Raw genomic sequence first — 17,381 nt, 5'->3', positions numbered from 1 at the left:
TCCCGAACCCACATTAGTGTATTCTTGGAATTCATGAAATGCACACACGCAGAAGTTTCAGCCAGGACACTCATATTTACCTTAAACAGGGAAACAACCATTTAACTCAAAAAAAAAAAAAAAGAAGGTGTCAGTTCTTCAGCCAGCGTGCCAAGAAGCTACGCTCTCTCACGTGTGAGACTGAGCTTGTTCAAGTGTTTATGGCTTCTCTGCACATTACCAAGATACACAAAACTAAAAAAAAAAGGCAGGATTCAACTCTTCCCCAGCTCGCAGGGCAACATGAACGCTGTCGCCCTGCGGAGCGGCGGTTCGTCAAACGTGGCTGCCGTCTTTATGTCTTGTAGAGCTAAATCACCAAGCTCGAAGAGCGAGGGCTGATTAATATAAATACTGGTTTCAACTATCTGAGCATAGACAAAGAGTTAAGAAAAAGATTTGCCAGGATAAGAGATACAATTTTACTTCACATCCATCTTCAGTTTTTTTCTGCTCAGTATTTACAAAACTATATAGACTAGAGGTACTCATACTAGCTACTTCCTTGATAATCTGTACTAGTTAACAAGACAAGTACTGATATAATACATATTTTTAAAACAAGGATCAATGATTATAACAAAAAAAGAGGAAAAGAAAAACTTCATACTGGCACCCTTAACAAAATCGTTTTGCCACAGCAATGTATATTCTGTCCTGATTGAGCTTTTAAACCTTAAAATGTCTCGTTCTCTCGTACAGACTCGTGGCACAAAATGTCAAAACAAACCGATGAGAAGTTTTAAGACAAAGTGACATGAAGAGCCAATATGCAGCAAAGTGGCCTGATTGATTACAAACACAATCACAATCAATATTTAACCGAATGGGCGAGCATCTGGAGGCTGGGCCGGGAGTGTAAAATGTAAATTTACTTTCCAAAACGGGGAACAAAGAACGATGGCACAATCAACACATTCCTGCTGATTTAAGATATTTTTAGTTCCTGGGGACAAAATACATTAAAAAGTTGCCACGTACAGTCTGCTCTCCCTCTGCTTTTCATTTTGTGTACAATCTGTACTTTTGTGTGGGCACAATGTATCAAAATGAAAGGAATGCTTCCAGGTAAGTCTTACACATGCAAGTGAAAATACATTGTGCTCAAGGAGCTCTGGTGTGAGAGGGGGAAAAAAAAGAATCATATAAAAAAAAAAAAGTGGAAGTAGCAACCAAACTGCAATAGTAGCCGAGCTGCAGGGTGCAGATAAAAAAATTTGACATCCTATATAGCGGTAAAGCCATCTAGCATCTATGTCTCTAAGTTTGTCAGAAAACTCTGGGAGGAATTCATTTTGAACATCCCACACACGCACACACATCAGTCGTCTCTCCTGCCTGCCGCCTTTGGACACATTTCTTTAGGTGTTCCTGATGCCGAGCGCCTGCTCCAGCTCCTGTCGTCTCTGCTGGACCTGAAAGACATTTTCGCACAAAGAGGATTTAATCACCACGAGAACACTGCGATTAAAACTCTCAAGGTCTACAATGGAAATGATAAAAAAGCAGACTGTTCGCCAAGGCTGTACACGCTGACGACGGGTGGAAAAAAAAAACTTAAATACAAAAAGGAGAAAATATCAGAAGATCAACATCCTCTCTACTTTCTCCTGAGGAATTATCTTGCTGTGTACATGGATCATCACATTTACTATATACAGAAAAATGTTAAAAACAGGAAATGAAAGCAAATCAAAAATGGGGAAATTGGAAATTATGATTGACACAAACTTATAACTGTACAGCTGACGGTGGACGGAAGCTAAAGATGATCATGTTGAGGAAACTGAACAGATAATCTGCGGCTCAAAATCAGTTCGCTTTTTAAATTTGGGTCAATTATGGATAAATTCTGAAACTATGATGCTGGTTTTTTGTTCTCAACCGCTTTGAATTCGCTACTGCTCCGATTCACATCTGACGGGCTTCGTCTCCATAGTAACGTTGCCGAGTCTCATAGGTATTGAAAGTGTTTTGAGCTGTCCGCCGTTCCAAAATGACGGACGAGATACGATTTCTCAGAAACGAAAAGGTGAAAAAATTAAAACTGTTGGCCGTAACTTAAACCTGTAGGATTGTTACATTATCCGTGAGAGTCTTGTGTTTCTACGTGAAGCATCGCTGAAAGAAAAACTTGAAACGGGGGGAAAAACACTTTCAGAACCAGCGGCTTCAAACTCCCCACTTAGCTATTATACTTACAGTTCAAACATGATGAATTGGGGGGGCGGGGTTACAAAACCAATGTGGACAGAATTATGGAAGTTACTTCATGAAGATTAAGAATAAGAAAATATAAGAAAAGAAAGAGTAAGGAGAGGACAGATTACCTTGGAGTAGAAGTAGCGACAGACTGCCTCCTGGGCCCATGGCTGGTAGTAGAACTCGGCTCTTCGCTCTTCTTCTGGGTTTGCTACCACATCTGTCATGGTCTGTTTACAGAGAAGGACATAATTAGAAAAAAAAAGCCATCTTGACTGATTAAATTAATTTACTCAAGAGCACAAGGGAGGACTCTGGAAGGATAAATAAAGCTAAGAGAGCAAAGAGGCTGAATCAAAACCCTGACCACAGCTACACCTTTTGTCATAAGGGAGCTTTTTTTTTTTTTTTTTTTTAAACTTAAGGTTGACTGAGCAGTTTGTGTGGGAGCAGCCAGCGAGCTTTGGTCTGAATTTGTTCAATTTCACAGAGATTCGGTTGAACAAACACTGCAGGTGGGCGACAGCTGGTCAGCAGTTAATCGGCTCACTCAGCGGACAGAAGGGGAGGACGAGCGTGCATTCAGTCAAACATGATATTAAATGTTTCACGCTCTATTTTGACTCTGCCCTGCTGTGGTACACCTGAGTGAGCAGGATGAGCCTTGTGTTTGGATGGGAAGCTTGTGTGCACAATGTCAGCCTACTTATGTAATTAAATTGTCTCTCTCCACAGTTGAACCTTGTATTTAAACCAGAGTCACTGTGACATAGCAAACCCTGGACAGACCGAATGTTAACCTAAAACATGTCTTCAAGACATTTCCAAACCTGGGAACCACTCAGATCTTCTGCTTGTGGGTTTGTTGATGCTTCTTGTTTTTACTTTTTTTCTTTGATATCTCATTCCTGACATGAGATGTTAATGGAGACCTGCTGAGGTCATGACAGACTCACCTTGAGGTCTCTGCACTGGGACTGCAGCCAGTCGTTGATAAAGCCCTGAGGATCTCTAGCAAAACTCAGCATGAACTCTCTCTGGGTCTTCAGCTGGTTGATGGTCTCAATGGTTTCATGGATCTGAGGAGAATGAATTCAAATAATGAAGTAGGTATTAATTAAATCATTAACTGAATGTGATACATTTCATATGATAACCTTACATATAAAACAACCATGAAGCATTTCTCAGTTTAATGAATATCTTGCCGAGACGATAGAGTGTGTTCACACCTGGCTTGTTTGGAGCAGTTGCTTTGAAACTGGAGGCGTTTCCCCCCCAAAGATCGGTTCGTTTGGACTTATGTAAAAACAACAATCGCGTTCGGCTGCGGGACAAAACAAGCAGGCCGAGATTTCCAAAAAAAGGGTGATTGCAGTGAGAACACAATCAACTCAACCAACCGAAACAACTGACTCATAACTCTGATTCACACTCCAACACAGCGGCACGTCAGGACGTTGTTTTCTAGTCGCGGTCTAGATTCTCAGTGGAACTGGATATTTTTCTTCATTTAACAGAAACCGGTACGTTATCTACAGAAACACAATGAAACTTATTCGCCACACACCCTGCTAAAAAAGGAAACGAGCTACATGTGTGAAAAAGCCCCGAGACCGCTGGGTGAGAAGTTTCTTTCAAATTAAAAAAAAAGCAGCTGTGAGAATTTTTTTCTGCAAAATGACATTTACATATGAAAAAAACATCACTGCAGCGATGAGAATGACAACGGCCGGTTGCTTCACCCAACCACTGATGGATTCTCAATATTTCCTTCAGGCTGTTTAACAAGCTTACGACTCGTACTGACTGTTGGGGGTAAAAGGAGAGTCGTCCAGTGACCAGCAGACCCACCTTGGGATGGATCAGGGTCGGATCCACACGTGTAACATAGATCACTTTGTTGAAAAAGGGTCCTTTAACTGGCCAACCACAAAAATTATATGCACAATTCTTTAGCTGCACTGCCTGATCAACATCCCCTGACACGAGGATACTGTTCGCCACTGCTTTAATCGTTCAGCACCCTCCAGATTTGAGGGTTTACATCTTACACTGCACTGTAACTTTTATTCCATTTTAGCTTCTTTTAATTTCCAAATTCAACACTTTTTAGATTTATTTAAATGTCTCTTTACATGGCCTTGTGTTGCTTTTATATCGTCTTTGTGCCTTTCATGCTCTATGTAAAGCACTTTGAATTGCCTTGTTGTTGAAATGTGCTAAATAAATAAGCTCGCCTTGCCTTACTGCAGGTCAACATGTCCAGAAAAACTATATTTGGAAAAAAAATGCTGCAGGTTTCCATGTATCTGAGAGTCAAAACACTATACTATCAACGCAGAGACGACTGGGACAGGTTCTGCAGCAAACTTTTTCCAGATATCAGACCAGCAGGAACAGAGTGTATATCAGTAATCTTTACTAATCCCCACAATAAAGTAACAAAATGAAAGGCGCCTGTAAACTATAAACAAGTTCTCTCTATTTACATAGTTGATTTGTCTCAGAACAAAGACTACACAGGAAGACGTCTAGGGGAAACGGCTCCGGGTCTTATCAATGTGATTACAGCAATCCCAGCCAAGGTAATGGCTGCTAGCAGGAGGTCAAGAAGACCCGACTGACCTCAATGCTTGCTGGATAAAAGGCAATGATACACAAGCAACAATTTGAGAGCAGATATGTGTGAAATTGCCCTCAGCGGGCACACAAAAATGGGGGAAAAAAAAAAAAAACATGACGCAGTGGTCTCAATGGAACAAGGGTTTGATGAAAAACAGCTCCTTCACATTCGATTTAAATCAACTGTGTTTAAAATGGCTTTAACGCAGTTAGAGCAGATGGAAGTTGTCACATGAACCATTTAGAGACAACTGCAGGAAAATAAGTGCTATTTCCATGTACTTGGGGAAAAAGCCCCCCCCCCCCGCCCCACCTCTTTTTAAGCGTGACATTTGAGGGAGAGCTAGTTGTTCTACTGTAGGGAGCAATTTAATGGCATAATAGATCAAAACCCCACAAAAAAAAGCACAGAAATACTGCAGGAAACAGGAAATACGACTCCCACTGTGGACAAACTGCCTTTCATTACACATCTCAAGGACAAAGACAAAAACCGAGTGACATCCTGCTGGTGGACCGGTGTCTATACCTTGTTGTCCAGGCCTGCTATTTCCTGCTGACTGGCTGTGGAGAGCAGGAAGGAGTTCATCTGGGTCTTCAGTGTGTCATCCACCTCCACGTCAATGTCATAGCAAGCAGTCTTCTTTTGGTCATTAGGATCCACACTGTTAGAAGAAAACATTATACACAGCACATTTAGTTTTGATGATGTGTGGTCACGGCACCACAGCAGCAGGTGATAAAATCAAAACGCAGAAAAAACTAATCTGGATTTACAAAGCGACCCCACTTCTTACACTGGGGGAAAAATTCTCAATCCACAGTTCAAAAAAACTTGGTGGACGGATTATTTTTTTTAAACACAACTTTCAAATTTTGAGACATTTTCTGGGTGAAGACAGCGTTGTTGTCGTCTTTGTGAAGTTACCTGATCACATGGTTGATGATGATGGGCTCTGGGGGCATCAGGAGTGCATGCAAACGCTGCGGGATCTCAGAGAACTTCATTCGCTGGGTCTCAAAGATCTGCAAAATCAAGTCAACTCTTAATTTATTGCAGTAAGTGCTATTTGGACACAATACCTGGTGGGTGAATATAATTAAACCTGTAATGATTGATTTTTTTTGGCCACTGGGGCAGCGGAAACACACTGTGAACACAACATCGAAATATTATCATATTATAATATTATATGGTAAATATCAAAATTGATATTAACTGTTGCTTATTTACACATCAAGCAGCAACATTAGCTAAACAATGAGTTGAAAACTTAGGTTCATCACACCTGTGAGGACCCTCACATTGTAATTTAATATATTGTTATCATAAAAAATATAAATTATAGCCGTTTTATTGAACAGCCTGTATGTCTACTGAAGTTCTAGATAAACAGATGGACACTTTTAGAAACTTGGACTGACTCATCCACCAAATGTAGACTTGACAATCATGTCTTGAAGATAGTTGAGAAATTGAGTTACTACATAAAATAATTTCATCAGGGACAACACACAGCAATTAACTTCACTATGATAAAAAAGTCTACAGTTTCTGGGCAGGGTGAGTGCACTGAGTTATTTCTCTTTGACTCATTTGTGTATCCTTATGTGTGTTTTTAAAATAATATTTTAGATAAATTACATATTTATTGACCACTAACGTTTTAACTCAGCTGCAGCAAACCACCATGTTTTGTTCTGCAGCTCAGCCTCTTACATTATGGTTATTTTTTACAGTTATTTCTCGTCTGTGCCAACATTTGTTATAATCCGCTCTGTCCTCTTTGTCTTAAGCTGTGTTGCTCTCTGCTGTTACAGTCTGTTGTGGCCTCTCGTTTTTTACCGACTGTGTGGGGAAGAAAGAATTAAAAAGCTAAACTATCTTACTACATTACAAATCATTCTTTTATTTACAAGAAACTGCGAGCTAACCACCGATTTGTTTCATACGTTCACTTAGTAGAAAATTCATCATCAACTTTCCACAATCCTGTGTTTATTTTGGCCCAGTAGGGAAAAAAAAAGTTGCACTGGGAAAACACTCAGTGACCCAGAGAGGGAGAGAGAGAGTCTCCATACAAGGACAAAGGGAAGAGAAGAGAGGCGGACTGTACGACACCAAGACCAGGAACCAGGACAACTATGTGACTGTCGGTTATTTCACCCTTAAGCACAAAGGGCCGCTTGCAAACACTTAGGATGAAATTATTAAGACTTTTTTGGTGAATTATAAAGTAACAAAGTGTACTACTGATCTTTCATTTAAATTTTAAAGGTTTTAATGCATGCCACACAAGGACTCCACTCACCTGCTGCAGGTATTTGTCACAGTTGATGAACTCGCGCTCGTGAGGGTCTTGGAGCTTGTGGGTCTTGACGTACTGCCACAGAGCCTGAATGATGACAGGTCTGGTCTGGGTGTGGATACCCAGCATACGAGCCAGCCGGGGGTCCAGCTTGAACTGAGGGGGCTGTTTGGTACGTGGAAAAAGAAGGACGGAAATGAAGAGTGGAGTCGAGAAACCGACAAATCTGCTGTCAGACGATGACCTGGGCTCCCTTTTATCTCCAGTGACTGAACAAATGTTTGAGGCGTACTTGGGGAGGCGGGTAAACCCTGAGCACTTACCTGGTAGTCGAGCATGAGCAGGACAGTGCAGCGGACGCCCACGTCACCTGGCCTCTTAACCTGGAAACCATCAGTCTCCTGGGTGGTGGCGGTCCTATGCCACTAAAAATCATGAAAATACATTAATAACAGGTTCATATCAATCTATAAAACTGATATTCTTCACTTCTCTATGGCAAAGTTTTAATTGTCACTGCAGTAATACACAATTTGATTCATTATTACTAGAGAAATATTGTTAAATCACAAAATTACCATAGGAAAGAAGTAATAAATGGATAGACATTAAATTTTTTAATGCTCAAATGTGTGTTAAAATGCACCAGAGCATGCAAAAAAATAGAAGAAAACAGTTTACTAATGAGAATCTGAAGGCAATAAATGATCGGGGGGGGAGTAATCAAATACATAAAAAATGGTCTTACTTCCACAAGGTGATTATCTGGACCATACAGATCCTTGTCCAACTCAATCACCAGGGACTTGAAGAAAGAGGAGAACTTCCTTTTCTGTTTAGTGGCTTCATACTTGGACACGGCCGTCTGGAAAGCAAAAAGCGTTGTTACTTGTTATCAGAGATGTGCACACGAGCAATTTTGGACAAGGAAGGATTAAAATAAGATGCGGATTCTTAAGGCCGAAAGGGGACGATATAGACACAAGACCTGCAGAAATTTAAAACTTTTATGAAAACTGAAATGTGGCTTCCTACGTTTTTATTGTTACCTTTGCTTTGGATATTATGTCCTGTTTGTTTGTCTGTTTCTTAATTAGCAGGATTTCTCAAAACAGCGTGACATGAACTGCCGTCATTTTAAATGAATCACAGTCCTCCAAATTTTGAAAGCATTTCACTTACAGGTGACAACAAAATGATTCATCTAAATAGACACAGCTGGGCACAATTCATCCTCGTACAATGCTCTAAGATTTGGGTATATTTGCTTCTAAATATTTTCTATAATTAAAATAGCAAATTTAGACTATGTGCAGCACTCTCTAGATGGTTTGTAGTTGAACAATTACTTTGTTTAAATTTGAAATATGAATCTGTAAAGTATTAAAACTTAATAGTAAAACCAAGATGCTCTCCTTGCTCCTCTCCAAAAGCCTTATGCGTGTCATATTACGCTGGCAGCCATGACTAAATATTAACAGGAAACCGTCTCTCAGGAAATTAAACAAACATATTTCTATAATGAATCTTACATCTTCCAGCAGACGCCCCTCGACACGTAGCTCCCACGATGCAACTGTGCCCTCTCCGTCCTCAGCATCAGGCTTTGCGGGGTTGAAGGTGTTGGATATGAAGATCCGGAGCTTTCTCTTTTGCTAGAAAACAATCAGTCAAAAAGAAACTTTAAATTGAAATGTTATCAGTCTCTCAACACAGACTTAATATCTGCTGTGATGATAAGCGCAGATGGGCAAACTTCAGCTTTCTAAACGCAGCTGCTCCTTAAAACCCCAAAGAGTCGAGTTCTGTTTCATTCGATAAAGTCAATCTCGCTCAGGGCAAAGATGAGATAGCACTGCTGGGATCACATGTAGCTTCATTTAAGAGCAGAACGCAGATATTGTGACGGCATTCAATTTATAGAAAGTATAAGGCAGGCATGCTGTCCACCTTCGACGTTATGATGTATTTTAGTCCACTGCCACATATAAACAGCCTTTAAAACAAACAGTCTACACTCTATTTTCTATAACAAATGTATTAACTCTTGTGTTGTGAGGCACTTTGGAATAACAAGCCCTCATTACAGTTTTTCTGGATCGCTAAAAACATTAAACCTGATTCTCTGAGCCAAACACTGAACCCATTTATTGAATCGATCGCTCTTTTGGCAAAACCTTAAACAATTTTCACAGAGTTAGACACAATTTGCAGATCTCATTTAGTCTTTTTTTTTAACAAAACTCTTAACACATTCTCACTCACTAAAACACACTTTGCACTGTGATGCATAATTATAACCACAGATGGCAAAAGTTAAACACAATTAAATCACAGATGTCATAGCTTACACACACACACGACGACTCTAAATTGTTCACACTTGCTAATGATATCATGAAACCAATATAAGTCGGTTCAGAGTGCACAGGCAGCACAGATTGATGGTTGATACCAAAAATGGATGGAAACAATCTGAGAGGCAGAGGAGGAAGAATGCGTGTAAGAGGTGGTGGGTGAGGAGGAAGAGGAGGAGGAGGAGGAGACCAAGAACAGTAATTTCAGATCAAATTCGAGCAACTGTGATAGACAGAGACATTTTTTTTTGTCATTAAAAGTTTACTGTCTACAGATGTTCCAGTACATCACTATAAAGGAGACTGACGATGAATGCAATGCGCATGCAACCTTTCCACCATTGACCACGTCTTCCAGCGCAACAGGGTGAGTATGAAGCAAGTGTACAGATTATCCTTTGAGCGTAACTCAGAAAAGGTCAAAGATCATTGATTTCAGTATGTGCAAGTAAGTGAACATTCAAACAGACACGTTCATTGCTGATTGTTTACTGTACAATACTATATATACACTAAATACTACTGTCAAGCTGCACTATATTGTGAAGTGTGTCAGGAGTGCATACCCACTGCAGCATAGGTCTATCTTTCGGTACCACTTACAAAGCTATATCAATTTTTACATACAGTGAGTGTCTGAACTTGATTCAATGGAAAGACCCCATGAATATATTTTTGTGGATGAGGCTGGGTTCAGTCTGATGAAGAGGAGGAGGAGAGGCAGGAGTCCCTGGCCAGTGTGGTGGCAATGTGACACTTGGTGCAGCCATAAGTAATCGTGTGGTTCTCTACTGTCATGCCACCTTGGGGCCATATAACATCTTCTTACATGTCTGGGTGGTCTTCGGGATGTTTTGTTTCGGCATGAGCAGCAGGATCATGAGTGGTGGTTCAACATCAACCAGTTATTCATAAATATTTGCCTTCCACCATACTCCTCATTCCTCAACCCAAGAGAAGAGTTTTTCTCTGCATGGCAGTGGAAGGTCTATGACCAAAAACCCTATACCAGGGACAATCTACAGGCCATGGTATTGACCTGTGATGACGTAAGTGTGGAGTCTTGCCAAGGCTGGAACCGGCACACCAGAGGGTTTTTCCTCCCCCTGTTGCCTGACTAGAAACAACATCGCCTGTGATGTAGATAAAGTTCTCTGGCCTGATCCAGCACAAAGACATGATGCCAAATGAATCACTTGTAGGCTTGGATTTTGCAGTTATGCTTACAGTGTACTATAATGTGCTTTTCATTTACATTTTGTCTTTGGCAGTTCTGTATTTTAACTGTATGCAAATGCTGAATCCTCAGACATTCAATACTGTATCTAAACTGTGTTACTGAGATGTGAGTATTTCTTTTGGAAAATGCATTTACTGCATTATAAACAATAAATATTTTTTTTCTGGAGCTACAAGCCCTGAACACTGCGTTTTCCATTTTTTGACGTAGTGTGTAATGAATGTTCAATAGTGTTTATATTTTGACTGGCTGAGTGTATGATCTGAAAACATTGTTTGATTTTGAGCACAGATAAAACTGTTTTGAGACGACTGTTTGATTTTACAAAAAAGAGTCAGAGGTTTTGTGAACATAGTTTGAAAATTGGGTTTTTTGTGTTTACAGTTTTGAGAAAAGGGTGGACGGTTTCAATAAATGAGTCTTGGCAATTATGAAAAACTGAAAATTACCTTTAAATACCCAGTTATAGAAAGCATGTAAGCCCTGCAGTTCTAAACAGCTTTAAAATGAATGATTAAAGGAGCAACAGGAATGAAAACTGAGTGAAACAAACCTTAATAGGCCTCTTGAGGGCCTCCTGAATGTCCAGCCTCTTGCGCATGATGGTCTGGTCCAGCTTCCTCTCAAAAGCCAGTAGATCCATGTAAGCCTGAGACTCTGGGACCAGTTCCCTGATCTGGGACAGAACAAAGTAAACAATGGTGACCACTAGTGTAATATCTAACCAGCTGAACAGATACACTCAGGAGCACGTCGTCAGTTTTGGCCTGTACGTAACGTAAGAGGTTGTCGCTGCGAGAATGTGTCAGCGAGCAGCCGTAATCGCTCGAATAACTGCTACATAATAATTTCAAAATTCAGTGATTGCAATGAATACCAGGTGTTATAGGAATTAACAAAAACACTTCAGCATGACTGTGAACAAAATATATTTCTCCAATACATGATATATTCATCCAATATTGGGCACAGAAAGCATTCAAATTTTACCCAACATGCTCAATTATAATGGAAAACAACTTCCATCTCTATACAGTCAAAAATAAAAGGTTACAACAATATCAACTATCAGGGTGATTTGATGTGTGGAAGAAGTGCAAAATGAACTTAATGAAGGAGTTCATGAACTTAGTTGAGGAGTTGTAATGCAGGGATTTTTTTTCTTATCTGATTTGTCAGATTTTCAAACATTAACACCGCCACAGTCTTCATCCATCCAGTTGAAACAGGGTCCTTTAAAGACTAATTTTTCTTTGTTAAGAGCCACACCTGAATAAAAATTCAAACAGACTAGCAAATGTAATCTCTCCTATTTCAAGGCCAGAGTTAATGAATTCCCATGCACCATTGTTTGCTTAATACTCACCCTCTGAGGTAGAATTTTATCAGCCATCTTCTTCTTCTTTGTGCTGTAAAAAAAAAGAAAGAAAACAAATTATGAAAACAAGATAAGTTTGACGTGTGCGGCAGAGCGGCTCTGTACATCGTCACAAAAATACAAAATGAGCCAGTTAAACTGTTCAGTCTTTATATTTCGGATTATACACAATACCTGGATCATACAACCCAAACGTATACAGAGACACACAAAGAGCAATGCTGCATTAACACAATCTCAATGATTCAGTCCCACATCTAGAGGGCTCATGCAGAGGATCACACAGGTCCAATGACAAATGTTGCAATGATTTATTACAACGAGCACTATCATTAAACGATGGCGGATGAGCACAGGATGAAATTTTATATATAAAAATATTACAGACACTTATTATTGGGCTCAACCATGCACGTACATGCCCTGTCTTCAAGTTCAGTTTAGTTTCTCTCTCTCTCACACCATTTCACACCCCCCCGCCCCTCTTTTAAGACTAGTTGAGTAGACAATCAAATACATTTCATTTAAATGTCAATAATATTAAACAAAACTTCTTTTCCAAAATCTTTTTCGGTGTTTTTTCACCTACCTAATCTGTTAGGTAAATTGACTTTGAGAGTCAAACAAAATATTAACTTTTAGCTCCCACTGACCCAAGCTGAAGCAGTTTTTTTTTAAGTTTAAAGCTATTGAATGTGGCTTATTTTCAGTTAATTCTACTGTAAGTTCTTTGTAAAACTTTCTAGTTTTCTTTACATTAAAAAAGGCCATGTAATTTATTTTCCCTGTGGAATGGGAAGAAAAAAAAACAGATTTCCAATACCAAACATTATTTTGGGCAGCAGTGATAAAAATTCTTGAGCGGAGTGTGTGTGTGTAGGATTAAAAATACCAGACCTCTGCAGACCTCTGATCACAATCACAACACCAACTTCTGCTCTCGCTTCAAGCTGGATGACTTTTCATATAACGATGGATATAATTAAAGTTTAGCTCTAAGGATTGATCTTCTGTTTGAAATGAGGCAGCTCTGCTGGATGGGGGGGGGGGGGGGGGGGACACTTACTGCTGGTTACGGTTTTGCTGCTGAACCTGCTGAATCTGTTGCGGGGCGGGCCTTTTGCGTGATGGGTCCATCACGCCAGGCATCCCGGGGCGAGACACAGGGCTGTTGCCGTATCCTGGTGGGCCCATGGCTGGTCCTTGCGGGGTCATACGGCTAGATGGAGGCATGCCCGGTCTCTGCATAGAAAAGATAGGAAAAATTACATTTTTTAAAAAAAATAAATCATATGAAAAAAACATTCACCTGGCAGTAGTTTTCCATTTCACAAGTCACTTCACAGCCCTCGAGTCTGGAATACAGAGATACTTCAGCGCTTCCATTGAAGTTTTACACATGCTGGTAAATACCATTTCTACTTTCATTCCCAGGCTTATTCAAAGTACAGGAATATGGTCTGTGCACCGCTTTACGCTTTTTATTTATACTTTTATACAGTAGTTGTAGGTGTGTTGTGCTCAGATTTTCTCAAAATTTAATTTTTTGTCCACCAGCCAAATGGCTAGTGAATGTTCAACTGTTACCAGCCACTCAATAGACGACCATTGTCTTTTTTGGCTGGTGAGTGAAGCAAATTTACCAGCCACTTGCATATTTTACCAGCATTTGGCTGGTGGCTGGTGCTACTTTTGTGCCAAAGTTGTGCTACATCGTGCTCTCAGATTTGCCTCTTTTGCTTCTGTTCAAGGATCCGCTCTAACAGTTGCTGCACTGCAAAAACTGACCTAATTTTGTAATTATATATCATTATATTCCATCCCCATGCAGACGCTCCAAACAACCTGGAGAGGGTCACTTGGATACAATCCCTCACCGACTTACAATCACAGCTATTTGTGCACCACCTATGCACTCCCACTGCAGCTCAATACAGTTTAATTAATGCTTCAACAAATAGGTACTGTAGTAATAAAGTAACTGTGAGCCCTGTCAAAAAACATGATTCAAAAGGAGGCATTAATGTGTGTAAACAGGGCTACACATCAGACGTGATGCAAGTTCATCTTAATTCAGTGACATTTGTGGACGTCATCTTGCCTTCAACAAATACTAACGATCAGGTAAGCTAAACTTATGGCTGCAATTTGGTGAACAAACAAGTCAATATCTCTAGGTTACTGTCTGGATTCATGAATAGCTGTGTACCTACAAAAAGAAAAACACCAAAAGCACCTCCATTTTAGTAAAGACAGATGAATCACCAAGGTTATTGTGTGCGACGAACGCTTTCAAAAATCTACTATGTTCTGATTTTCATGAGTCCATATGGACGCTGCCAGTGCAGAAATGTTGACATAAAATGTAGCAAAGCATTAGCTGTGCATTGCTTGATGTAAATGCATTCATTCTAAACTAAGTAAAACATATTCCTGCATTATGACACAAGTACAAGAAAAACAAATACTTTTTGCTTTTTTAAAATCATCAAATCCACTTACTCTGATATTTGAAGCAAGAGGCTAGAGAGCTACCAGAAAAACATAGCAACAACTTGCATGCCAGCTAATCACACAGGTTAATATGTGAACAGCAAGTGCTGCCAACTCACCACGCCATGCACTAAGAACTCAAACAGGCGACTTCTTGTATCTGACAGCATGAGTGCAGCAGGTGAGAACAGCAGACAAATCACTGACTGCAGCTTTCCTTCCAGCATCCAGCCCAACAAATGAGGCAGATGAAGGCAAAACGAACTCTTCCCTGAGCTTACGATGGAAGGCTGATGGGAGGAAGAGTGCCGGACATTGACCTGTCCACAATACAAGCTAGATGAGCGCGCTCTGCCTTTTCCACATGGTGCAGTGTGGGCAGAAAGGAACTGCATGTCGATCATTTAATGCTCTTTACACTATACATCAGTACAACCTTGGTTTACTGAGAACAACTGGAGTTCTGCAGTATTCAGGGTAGGAAGACTCTTTGACCATGTTGTAGAAGGCTGCTTGTGCGAGTGAAAGCTGTCAAGGACGCTCGAGAAAAAAAGATATAACATCCTTTCACAGAATTGTGATTCAGGTTGCTTGTAGCTAAGCAGCAAGCACTTCAACTGCTGTGGAACAGCAAGAAATTACTTATAATTTTCTATCTATTTAAAATAGAAAAACACAAATGTGCCACTGTAAGAAACAGCATATTACATGGAGATCTACCCATTATCCAATGCAATATTGGAAAATACAGGTCCACAAGTCAGAACATTAAGTTATAATCTGGTGCTGTTTATTGACATATTTACAAACAGATTTTGCAACAACAGTAACCACACAGTACTATTTGCAACCCAGGTCTTAGTGCATTCACACATATGGATGGAGAACAATAAGCAATTCAAAAACATCAAGTCATACAATTTGTAAATATTCAGGATTTAAAGTCCCTAGAACAGCCCAGACAAATTAAACACTATATTATATTTAGAGCTTAAATAATTAGTGGTTCAATAGAAATTCTTGATTATTATCTTGACTGTCCAGGTCATTTTTCAAGCAAAAATGCCAAACATTCGCTTATTCTAGTTTCACAATTGTCAGGCTGCAATTGTGTCTTATTAGTAGTGTTAGTAATAGTGTGAATATCTGAATATATTTATGTTTTGGACTATTGGTCAAACAAAACAAGCAATCTGAAGACCTCACTATAGGCCGACTTCAAGGTGGAGGGCATTTAAATGAGCGTTTCTCACTGTTTTCTGACATTTTATTGACTACACTGATAATGATACATATTAATTGCGGTCCTAGTTATAAGAAGAGCGGTGTGACAAATCCTTGAATGCATTTGCTACAGGATGGCAGGACCTCCACAGGTGCTGCCATTCCTAATTGGCAAGACAGACAGCTATTATAAAAGTATCTACCCCTCTGATCATGCATTTTCTACTTTATATAACACCTTCATTTTCTATTTTCACGTTTTGTGTTAAGACAGTACCTATTTAGCATCAGACTGTGCTTGCTGACCACATACTTCATGGTAAATTGTGTTATTTTACACTGAACTACACTGTGTAGAGCTGAGCACAACACACATTACCTGGATGGACAAACCGGACTACTGATTAAAGGGTGAAGCAGCTCTTTCAAAAGACTGATCACAACTTAATAACCAATAAATTCCTGATACTACTGGGCTAATAGTTTAAATGTGCAATAACAACACGTTTCTTGCACAGTGAATGTTTGAAAAGCCACCCCCCCCCCCCCCCCCAAAAAAAAAAATTAATTTGAGCAACCAACCAGGTCACCTAACTTCTAACATCTGTTGTGTAAGCAGCTTTCACATCCAGGTGATAGTAGCATTACCAGAACTAGACACAGATTTTACCTCAACAAGCTGGAAAACATCAACTTCATCCCCTATAAACACACACACACACACACAGCGTGCAGTCTGGTGCTAGTTTGAGCCTCTGCTGTTTTCATTGTTTTTACATTTGAAAATGTACAAACATTAGCTGCAGGCGATTCATTCATTAGTGGACGAGGCACGTTACTTAACCACAGCTAACTTTTATATTTTATCAAGCTTGAACTATCTGAACGTATAACATAGAAGGCTCATTTGTTTAACTTTACACAGTTTGGAAAAGTACTCACAACCCGCATAACGTTATTTCAGCTATTAAACTGTATGAAAGCACAGTTAACTAGCGGCGTTAGCATGCTAAGCTAGCTGGCTACCGTAACTAACTGGCTAAATGTTAGCGGGCGGGAGGTTTAACAGATTCAAACAACAAACAAACTCTGATAGTGATTAAAGTGAGCGGTTAAAACGTCTCTGAAGCCACTTTTCGATGGGGCAACCAGCTCGTTTGAGCCGTGGCCCGAAGGTTAACGTTAGCCACCAGTGACAAAGCAGCGGTGAGAGGCTTTGTTCTAGCGGGCGAGCTAAAAGACGGAGCGATATCTCACCGGGTAGCCGGGCCCGGGCATCGGGGAGCGGTACATGTGGTTCTGCGCCGCCGACGAGGGTACCATCCTCCCAGAGGGAGTCCCGGGGCCCATGCCTGGTCCTGCACCCGGTACCGGAGGTCCAGGTCCCATTGCTCCGCCACCACCTCCAGTTGGTGCTGACTGAAACCCCCCTCTGGCCGCCATCTCCTCTCTGAATGTCGCCGCCGGACGGTGGATGCACGGAACTACCGCGAGAGCGAGAACTGCGATTTGGG

At 40.4% G+C, this 17,381-nt stretch overlaps 1 protein-coding gene across 1 annotated transcript; it reads right to left on the bottom strand.

Annotated features, from left to right (window-relative positions):
- Window positions 1-480: 480 nt before the first annotated feature.
- On the bottom strand, window positions 481-17,341 carry smarcd1 (SWI/SNF related, matrix associated, actin dependent regulator of chromatin, subfamily d, member 1). Its single transcript, XM_042406346.1, has 13 exons — window positions 17,125-17,341; window positions 13,217-13,392; window positions 12,139-12,181; window positions 11,326-11,448; window positions 8,708-8,830; window positions 7,924-8,040; window positions 7,499-7,600; window positions 7,179-7,340; window positions 5,795-5,892; window positions 5,396-5,531; window positions 3,198-3,320; window positions 2,370-2,471; window positions 481-1,454 (listed from the first exon to the last, which is right to left on the bottom strand). Exons 1-13 carry the CDS (start codon window positions 17,308-17,310, stop codon window positions 1,401-1,403), a joined length of 1,545 nt encoding a protein of 514 aa, XP_042262280.1. The 5' UTR covers window positions 17,311-17,341; the 3' UTR covers window positions 481-1,400.
- Window positions 17,342-17,381: the final 40 nt, after the last annotated feature.

The sequence above is a fragment of the Thunnus maccoyii genome, chromosome 3 (genome assembly GCF_910596095.1).
Source record: "Thunnus maccoyii chromosome 3, fThuMac1.1, whole genome shotgun sequence".
NCBI lineage: Eukaryota > Metazoa > Chordata > Actinopteri > Scombriformes > Scombridae > Thunnus > Thunnus maccoyii.
The sequence above is the reverse complement of the archived record's forward strand: the minus strand, read 5'-3'. Positions and strand labels throughout refer to the sequence as shown.